The sequence below is a fragment of the Enoplosus armatus genome, chromosome 12, assembly GCF_043641665.1.
Source record: "Enoplosus armatus isolate fEnoArm2 chromosome 12, fEnoArm2.hap1, whole genome shotgun sequence".
Classification (NCBI taxonomy): domain Eukaryota; kingdom Metazoa; phylum Chordata; class Actinopteri; order Centrarchiformes; family Enoplosidae; genus Enoplosus; species Enoplosus armatus.
Genome location: NC_092191.1, coordinates 1,165,001 through 1,175,000, shown reverse-complemented (window position 1 = coordinate 1,175,000; position 10,000 = coordinate 1,165,001). Strand labels below are relative to the sequence as shown.

At 39.9% G+C, this 10,000-nt stretch overlaps 1 protein-coding gene across 3 annotated transcripts in view; it reads left to right on the top strand.

Annotated features, from left to right (window-relative positions):
• Positions 1-10,000, top strand: part of LOC139294306 (spectrin beta chain, non-erythrocytic 1) — a 63,769-nt gene that overhangs the window by 19,879 nt on the left and 33,890 nt on the right. For all 3 annotated transcript variants that reach the window (XM_070916162.1, XM_070916160.1, XM_070916161.1), the window contains exons 2-3: positions 2,224-2,375; positions 8,982-9,155. In XM_070916162.1, the coding sequence (XP_070772263.1) occupies positions 2,224-2,375; positions 8,982-9,155 (326 nt within the window). The remainder of the gene's footprint in view (positions 1-2,223; positions 2,376-8,981; positions 9,156-10,000) is intronic.

Here is a 10,000-nt window from a genome sequence, read left to right as displayed (position 1 = left end):
CAACATTAACACAGCTACAGGAGCCTTTACCGGAGCAGTTCATACAGCACGGCTGTTCTCTGATCTGCCTCTGGAGTGGTTCAAACCAGAGCTGCCGCAGTACAAAACAGGCTTGAGACCAGAAAAACAACTCAGTGCCCCTTTAATATTCATACTGTTGTCTTACTGATGCTCAAACCTCACACACTCCTGCTCTCCTACATTATTTTGATCAGAATATTTTCATATTCCATCACTGCAGCCAGAAAGCAGAAGTGTGTGTGTGTGTGTGTGTGTGAGTGTGTGTGTGTGTGTGTGTGTGAACATGTAGGACGCAGGTGAAGTCGGCGAGTGCAGGCTGCTAACTGAAACATGCAGCCTCTCGGCTCCGTCGTCCACGTGGCTTCATTCTGTGGATAATTGACAGATGGAAGACGCGGTGACGTCGTGTCCACGTATTCCCAGCAGCTCCAGTCTGATATCAGAAATCCTCCAGTGTGTTTGTGCTGAGTGATAAAGCTGCCCAACACTGAAGCTATTGTCCTGCTGCAAGCCAACACACACTGTGAAGGTCACGAGTTTGTATGAATGTTTGTTTGCATGTATTAAACAGTCCGTGGTTCTTATCACTATGTGTGTGTGTGTGTGTGTGTGTGTGTGTGTGTGTGTGTGTGTGTGTGTGTGTGTGTGTGTGTGTGTGTGTGTGTGTGTGTGTGTGTGTGTGTCCAGTTTCCTTCCAGAAGTCAAACAGAGTTTATTCGTGTCTCATTTTGTGCACTCTGACCTGATTGTGTGTTTGTTTAGTTCAATAAGTAACAATACAGAACCGACCAATCAAAGGCTAAGAGCCGCCACAGTGGGGGGGGGTTTGAGTGTCATTGGCTGGAAAGATGAGGCTTTGTGTGCTGCGTTCATGTCTTTAATTGTTCATGTCCGTAATTAGCAGTTTCTGACTTTTTCTGAGAACAAACATGGATGCCTCATGTCAGCCAAAGTTCATCACTTACTCAAATTAAACCCAAATTTAATGGAAAGTGATCAGTCATGGAAATCTGTCCCATCCCAGATGTCATCACTCTCGTCTCTCCACATTCATAAACATGTCTGCAGGTCTGTGTGTATGTGTGTTTCCGCTGGGTTGGTATCGGCTGAAATCAATCCACATTAAAAGAGTTTCTTTGTCAATTCATTCATTACAAAATCCTGTGTTTCCACCATCAGTTACATTCATTCAGCCTCGGCGTGTCACCTGACTCATAAATGGTACCAATGAGGTCCACAGGTGGTGGCACTGGTTTCAGATCAGTCCTCTGTAACAGTCCTATATCAAGCAATCAGAATCTAGAGAAAAGACCTCCTGCAGTGACAGAGGGACGAGTGTCCGTTTACAGATTTGACATCTTGAGGATTGAAGCCCGTCTCTTTGTGACCTTTGACCTTTGACCTGTCTTCACTGCTGCTCGCTGGAAATGTTCACAGAAGAGAAACTGAATCTGCTGTAAAAAAAAAAGTGACAGAAATCATTAGAGTGTAAAAACGCACATATTTAGTGTGTGTGTGTGTGTGTGTGTGTGTCACGCCCTCTGCTCCCTCCTGGCGCCAGATTGTGCAACTTCCTCCTGTGACTGGGTCGTCATGGCAACTGAGTCGGAGTTCAGCCGAGGAAACACTCTGTGACATACTGTACACACACACACACACACACACACACACACACACACACACACACACGTCAGTCTCTGCAACTGTGTGTGATGACAGTCTCTTCGGTGTGTGTGTGTGTGTGTGTGTGTGTTAGCAGTAACAATCACCATCAGGTCTGTGGGAAATAAACTAAGTTGTGTTGCACACAGCAGGTGTCTGCTGTCAGACTGAGTGTGTGTGTGATTTAGATTTAGTCTGCTTTGTCAGACACAGGAAACCTCTCCCACACACACACACATACACACACACACACTTACACACACACACACTTACACACACACCAGCTTTCCAAGAACAATGAGCCTATGGGATGCTGAGAACACACACAGTTACACACACACACACAGTTACACACACACACACTCAGAGGAAACACGTACACATCCAGACACACCTGCAGGACTCAAACCTGCTGCTCTGACAGAAACAAACTCACGTCTTCAACCTGCGTTACATTTGATGTAGCTTCGATTCCTTTTCCACTGACCTCTGACCTCTGACCTCTCTCTCTCTCTGTCTGCGTCTGTGTCTCTCGTCCAGATGAGCGTGAGGCGGTGCAGAAGAAGACCTTCACCAAGTGGGTGAACTCACACCTGTCCAGAGTTTCCTGCAGGATCACCGACCTCTACATGGACCTGAGGGACGGACGCATGCTCATCAAACTGCTGGAGGTCCTGTCAGGAGAGAGACTGGTGGGTTACATCACTGTCGGGGCTTTTATTTTGAAAGAGGAGCAGAGGTGGGGGGCAAACAGACCAGGTTGATCAGTCTGCAGATCTTTAGAAGAATGACATTAGTCATGCTTGTCTTCAGCAGTGACCGTGTCTCTGCTCCCCCTCTCTTCTTCTTCTCTGGTTGTTTGAACACTGACGTTTATAACTCTGACAATCATTCACCATGAATCACCTCGCACACTCGCCGTGTCACCTTCATGTAGTTTACTTCATTAGTGCAGAGAATAATAACACGCTACTGTACGGTAACTTCATCAGGATACAGCTTATGGCTCTAGAGGGTAAGCTCAAATAAACCTGGTTTTTAACTCACACTTTACAAGTAAAAATAAATGCTAATAGCACATGTAAAGAAGAGTATTACAATCAATGCAGTAACACAAAAACAGTTTATAGTGCTTGGAAACAAAAGTACATTATTAATATATCCAGAGATATAATTTCAAAAGCTCTGTCACTACTGCGGCCACAGTAACTCATCGCCTCATGACGTACAAGTGAAGATTTTAGCAAAAACCTCAATGAACTTAGAACGATTTATAATGTTTTAACATCAGCTCTCTGCGGCTCGGTCCTGTTGACTGATTCATTATATGAATAGGAATAATTGTTATATACTGCAGGGAGGTACTGAAAACATCTGATGTGATAATATAAATCATTGTAAGCATATCGTCTCTGCTGGTTTTCCATCACACTTTGGCCGTTATGATGGTGATCGCTGTTGCTTTAAGTAGCATTCTATGGTATTAAGAAGTGGTCCCATTTTCACCCCCCGCCTTGTGACTTCCAGTGCTGCGAGCCAATCTCCCCTCTTCTTCTTCTTCTTCTTCTTCTTTGGCAGCTCTCCAGCCTCTTCAACTCTCCTCTCTGCTGTCTTCCGGCCTTTTCACAACCTGTCAAACAGAGAGAGAGAGAGAAAACACAGCGACACAGCCAGGAATTCAATAAAAGTGAACTCCATTTTCGGATTATTTTTTACGTTTATGTTACGCTTATTTTTACAGTTTTGTTTTTCGGCAGCACAGAGAAGCAGAGAATCAGAGAATCTCTGGTATTTTGAAGCTCGTGGAGGAGGAAGTGAGGAGGGGAAAAATGACAAGAAAAGGCAAAGAGAGAATGCAGAGAGAAAGAGAGACATGATGGAGGGAAGAAAAAGGATATTGAAATAAAATAAAGTGGAGAACCAGAGTGATAGTGAAGTGGTGAGCAGGATGGATGGAGGGAATAACAGTGGGAGACAGTGTGGGGGGGTGTTAGAGTTGTGAAAGGACTCATTGAGTAACTTTCAGAGGTCACATGGAGCCAAAACGCCTCCAGAAGCAGCAGAAGAATCTGTTTCCACCCTGCAGAGGCAGCTTTTAAAGGCTCGTTCAGTTACAACATGGCCTCCTCTCATGGTTTTCTCCTTCAGCTTTATGGTTATGATGACATTATCGGTGAGATCTGGAGACGTGGTGACATAAACAACAGCGCTGTTTAGGAGACGTCCTGTTTGTCTGTCGTCTCCTCATCAGCACGTTATCGCAGCACACAAAGACAACGCTGGTTATTCTGTGTATTTCTTACTGTCAACAAATCCCCTGAAAACATGTCGGCACTCTCACCTCACAAATATACAGATATTAATTTAGTAATTTCACAAACAGCTGGGAGCTGTAGTTCAGCGACGGAAGAAGTATTAAGATGCTTTACTTAAGTAAAGTAGTAATACCACACTGCAAAAATACTACATTACAAGTGAAAGTTGTAGAAAGAAATGCTAAGTAATATAGTATAGTATAGTATCTGAGTATTGTTGGCAAAATGTACCTGAAGTAAAAAACTGTCATACAGGTATGTCTTATGTCATTATAATTACTGTCAGCTTTTTAACGAGTTAGATCTGTCGCAATGCATCATATTTTATAAGCTCATCGTATGTTTTGTGTGTAAAATGTTAATTTGTTAAGTAACTATAACTGCCAAATAAATGTAGTGGAGTAAAAGTACAATATAATAATGTAATGTAGCAGAGTAGTGGTATAAAGTGGCATAAAGTACCTCAGATTTATACATAAGTACACTGGTTGAGTAAATGTACGTAGTTACTTTCCACCACTGTCAGTTTTAATCTAATTGGCTCAAAGAGGAGGCAATAATCCATTTGTTGGGGACCATTTTCAGCGGCAGGAGGGTGTGTGTGCATATATCACTCTGCCAGAGCTAATTAAAGGCTGTTCAGGCTGCTTCAATGCATGAATCAAGTTCGGAGGATAGTTAAAATCCCAGCTGATTAAAGGTTTCCAAAACAAAAAGGCACTGTGAGCACTAATAAGCACAATAAGGGAGCCCAGCAACTCGATCCACAACCCTCTGATGGGGGAAATCCCCGATTCAGATCAGCACCAAACTGCTGATGGAGGTAAAATGATTTTTGTTTGGTTTTATGGAATCAAGTGCTGATGAACCGACCAACCCTGAATCTCTCTGTGGTTTGTTGGATTTGTGCCACCGGCAGACAACAGTCCAAAATATCTCTGGTCCGAGTCCAGATCCTGAATCACTGAGTGACTTTTAGCAGGGTGGTGTTTATGTGTCTGTGTGAGGAAAAGCAAAGACAGCAGTGTTATTGTTGGACGGCGTCCTGGTTGTAGTTTGGATGGTCAGTGTTGGAAAGAGGACATGTGGTGTGGACGGCCTGCAGGATGTAACATCACTACTCTGACATTTATTTTATAGTAGTATTTTGTTTTATTTAGATTTCAAGATTTCCTCAGATTTAAACATAACCCTAAACGTGTCGGCGTCATCCAGAGGACTCATTTTCAACCACAGACCACCAGCAGGATGTGAAGTCAGTAAAAAACAGAAAGACATAAAAGCCAAAAAACACGATTATGACTGTTAAAAAATACAACAAATGCGGTGGTTTATAATGGAGCTGCTTTAAAGTTAGAAACATTTATGTAAGACAACATGAACCTTCAAGGAGAAAGAGCAGAGGTGCAATATTACACCTGCAAGGTACAAACATATTTAACATTCACGTAGCGGTAATGAATGAGAGTTGGGGAAAATGAAGACAAACTGCTTCACCAGTCAGACTCAGGATGAAGATGGAAAAACTCACCGCACAAGCAGAAGAGAGGAAGCAGTCAAAGAGCAGTTCAATGAGTTTGATAATCACCAGCTGGTCACACGTTCGACCCAGTCCAGGCTGAATGAAGCTGAAGTCAGTGTAAAGGTAGATATTGAGCAGATGGACTTCATTTTATCTCCATTAGGTCCATGTTAACTGCATCAGTGCTCTGTCTGCTCCTCTAGAACATCCTGAGGCTTTAATCCTCCATGTATCACACAGACATAATACAGAGGCTGCTTAAAAAACAAATGGACCACAAATTAGTTCTTAGAATATTCTAGCTCTGTAGCGATCATCTGATAGCAGAGATATGTCCTCAGGGAAACTCTGAAAACCCTGTGTATAACAATAAAATGGAATTTAAGTAGTTCAAACTAGCTAACTGTATATAAAGTAGTTCAAACTAGCTAACTGTATATAAAGTAGTTCAAACTAGCTAACTGTATATAAAGTGGTTAAAACTGGCCAACTGTATATAAAGTAGTTCAAACTAGCTAACTGTATATAAAGTGGTTCAAACTAGCTAACTGTATATAAAGTGGTTAAAACTGGCCAACTGTATATAAAGTAGTTCAAACTAGCTAACTGTATATAAAGTAGTTCAAACTAGCTAACTGTATATAAAATAATTCAAACTGGCTAACTGTATATAAAGTAGTTCAAACTAGCTAACTGTATATAAAATAATTCAAACTGGCTAACTGTATATAAAGTAGTTAAACTAGCTAACTGTATATAAAATAATTCAAACTGGCTAACTGTATATAAAGTAGTTAAACTAGCTAACTGTATATAAAGTAGTTAAACTGGCTAACTTTATATAAAGTGGTAAAAACTAGCTAACTGTATATAAAGTAGTTCAAACTAGCTAACTGTATATAAAATAATTCAACCTAGCTAACTGTATATAAAGTAGTTAAACTAGCTAACTGTATATAAAGTAGTTCAAACTAGCTAACTGTATATAAAGTGGTTAAAACTAGCTAACTGTATATAAAGTGTTTAAAACTGGCTAACTGTATATCAAGTAGTTAAAACTAGCTAACTGTATATAAAATAATTCAAACTGGCTAACTGTATATAAAGTGTTTAAAACTGGCTAACTGTATATAAAGTGGTTAAAACTAGCTAACTGTATATAAAGTAGTTCAAACTAGCTAACTGTATATAAAATAATTCAAACTGGCTAACTGTATATAAAGTAGTTAAACTAGCTAACTGTATATAAAATAATTCAAACTGGCTAACTGTATATAAAGTAGTTAAACTAGCTAACTGTATATAAAGTAGTTAAACTGGCTAACTTTATATAAAGTGGTAAAAACTAGCTAACTGTATATAAAGTAGTTCAAACTAGCTAACTGTATATAAAATAATTCAACCTAGCTAACTGTATATAAAGTAGTTAAACTAGCTAACTGTATATAAAGTAGTTCAAACTAGCTAACTGTATATAAAGTGGTTAAAACTAGCTAACTGTATATAAAGTGTTTAAAACTGGCTAACTGTATATCAAGTAGTTAAAACTAGCTAACTGTATATAAAATAATTCAAACTGGCTAACTGTATATAAAGTGTTTAAAACTGGCTAACTGTATATAAAGTGGTTAAAACTAGCTAACTGTATATAAAGTAGTTCAAACTAGCTAACTGTATATAAAATAATTCAAACTGGCTAACTGTATATAAAGTGGTTAAAACTAGCTAACTGTATATAAAGTAGTTCAAACTAGCTAACTGTATATAAAATAATTCAAACTAGCTGACTGTATATAAAATAATTCAAACTGGCTAACTGTATATAAAGTAGTTCAAACTAGCTAACTGTATATAAAATAATTCAAACTGGCTAACTGTATATAAAGTAGTTCAAACTAGCTAACTGTATATAAAATAATTCAAACTAGCTAACTGTATATAAAGTAGTTCAAACTAGCTAACTGTATATAAAATAATTCAAACTGGCTAACTGTATATAAAGTAGTTCAAACTAGCTAACTGTATATAAAATAATTCAAACTGGCTAACTGTATATAAAGTAGTTCAAACTAGCTAACTGTATATAAAATAATTCAAACTGGCTAACTGTATATAAAGTAGTTAAAACCAGCTAACTAGCTCCACCTCGAGCAGCTACAGTAAAATGCAGCATACACGTTAATGTATCAGTGACATTGATACAGTATTATAATATATAATAGTATGACACTAAACAGGGTCCTTCTACATAATGGGTACTTTTCATTTTGGTACTTTAAGTACACTTGCTGATAATACTTCTGTATTTTTACTAAAGTAGGACTTTGACTTGTAATTGAGTATTTGTACATTGTTGTATTAGTATTTTTACTTAAGTTAAGGCTCTGAGTACTTCTTCCACCTCTGGCAGATGTAGCCTGATGCTAAGCGCTGTTAGTACTCCTCTCCCTCTTGATGTTTCTGGCTTTACTGTCACATTCACCTTCAGTTGAGTTGCTGTTGTTGTTTATTGGTTGTTTGTTGTGTAACTGCAGAGCTGTCAGACATCTGTCTGATGCAGGACTGAGGCTCTGCAGTAAAGTAGGTTACCGCAGTGTTAAATCGCCCTGAAAATCCTTCCACTGTCATAATAATGACTCTGACTCGTCTTCATTCATCAACTTTCATTCAGTCTCTGTCTGCTGGAAAAGCACTCGGACACTCGGAGGTGATGCCAACACTTCCTGTCTGATATCTCCCAGATGATTTCTTGAAGGATACGAAAGGAGATAAGACGAACAAAGGCTTCTTAATTTTAATCCATATATATATATATACACAATAAAAGGTGTAAGGGTAATATACTACATAATATAATATCCTGGCAGGAAAGAAGAGGAAGTCGTCTGAATATATACATCTACATCTGTTCAGCAGAGTATTTCAGGGGTTTGTTGAGTCATTGATGACTATGATGACCTGATGATGATGGTCTGAAGTCATCACTTAATGTACATTTCAGAAGAAATTGGTATTTACTTTCCAGTTCACACAAAATCCCACAGATCTGAAGCTCACTGTCCAGAACCAGTTCATACTTGTGCTACTACAGATGTTAGGTTTCTGCATAAATGTGCTGTAACATTTGGCCGTAGTTTTGCTAAATATGCATGTAAGTTATTGTTTTTTGGGACATATTTATTGCTTTAAGTATTATCAGATGTTTTCCTGTTTTGGATGTTTGTATCTAGGAAGTCTTTTGAGATTATGATTTAGTAGTGAAGTGTAGTGAAAGTTGTTCTCCTGCGTAATAAAACATACTTTCTCTCAACACTATCAAAACAAAAAGTGTCGGTGTTGAAACCAGTCAGCTGTGTCCGCAGCTGTTTTCTTCTTCTTCATGTTTATGTGGCAGCATGAAGCAGGTCACGGTTCCTGGGTTTTGAAGGTTGTAAATAAACTGAGATGTGTTTTTGTTTCAGCCCAAACCCACCAAGGGCCGGATGCGGATCCACTGTCTGGAGAACGTTGACAAGGCTCTGCAGTTCCTTAAGGAGCAGAGGGTTCACCTGGAGAACATGGGCTCCCACGACATCGTAGACGGAAACCACCGCCTCACCCTGGGGCTCATCTGGACCATCATCCTCCGCTTCCAGGTAAGACGCAGCCGCGCCCGGTTGTGTCCCAAGATGAGGCAAACTTACTCAGCAGAAATCAGAAGACATCGGGCTGCCCGATGAGAGGAGTCTTAGTCTTTGTGTTGTTTGTCCCTCTTCTCCTCCCTTACATACCGAATGCTCATCACATTCAGCTAACGTCATTCTACTGTACGTGGACGGGGTGGTGGTGTCACGTGGACGATGATGTCGTCATCAGGGACAGTGAACAGTTGGGAAAATGGGTGAAAAGGATTTAGCTTTTATAAGCCGTGAGGATTAAAAAACTCTTTTTAGTGGTTTTAAATCCTGCAGTGGAGGAGCGAGGGTGAAATGGAGCCGAGTGCAGATTGACAGAAGGACGACTGTGTGTGTGTGTGTGTGTGTGTGTGTGTGTGTGTGTGTGTGTGTGTGTGTGTGTGTGTGTGTGTGTGTGTGTGGGTGGGTGGCATATATACTTTGGTGGTGTTCATGTTGCTGATTTGTGGCTCAGATGCGGCTCAGGCTTCTGTCAGACTGAAACTGATGGATATCATCAATGAAGGTGAGATGTGTGTGTGTGTGTGTGTGTGTGTGTGCTCTTGAGCTGTCTTTGTGAGGACCTAATTAGAGTTTAAGAGAGTTTGGAAATTGAGTTTCCTGATAGTGAGGACGTTTGTAGAAGGCGTGGACATTTTTGGGAAATTCGGACTGTCTAGTGCTTGTTGACGTTATGGATGAGAGTGAGGGTGAGGCTGTTTGAAGGCTTTGACTTTGGAAACACGTGTGTGATGACGTGTTTGATCACCTTGTGCGTCTCATTATGGATTTTTTTTTTTTTTAAAGTCGTTTGTGTTGGTTCATGT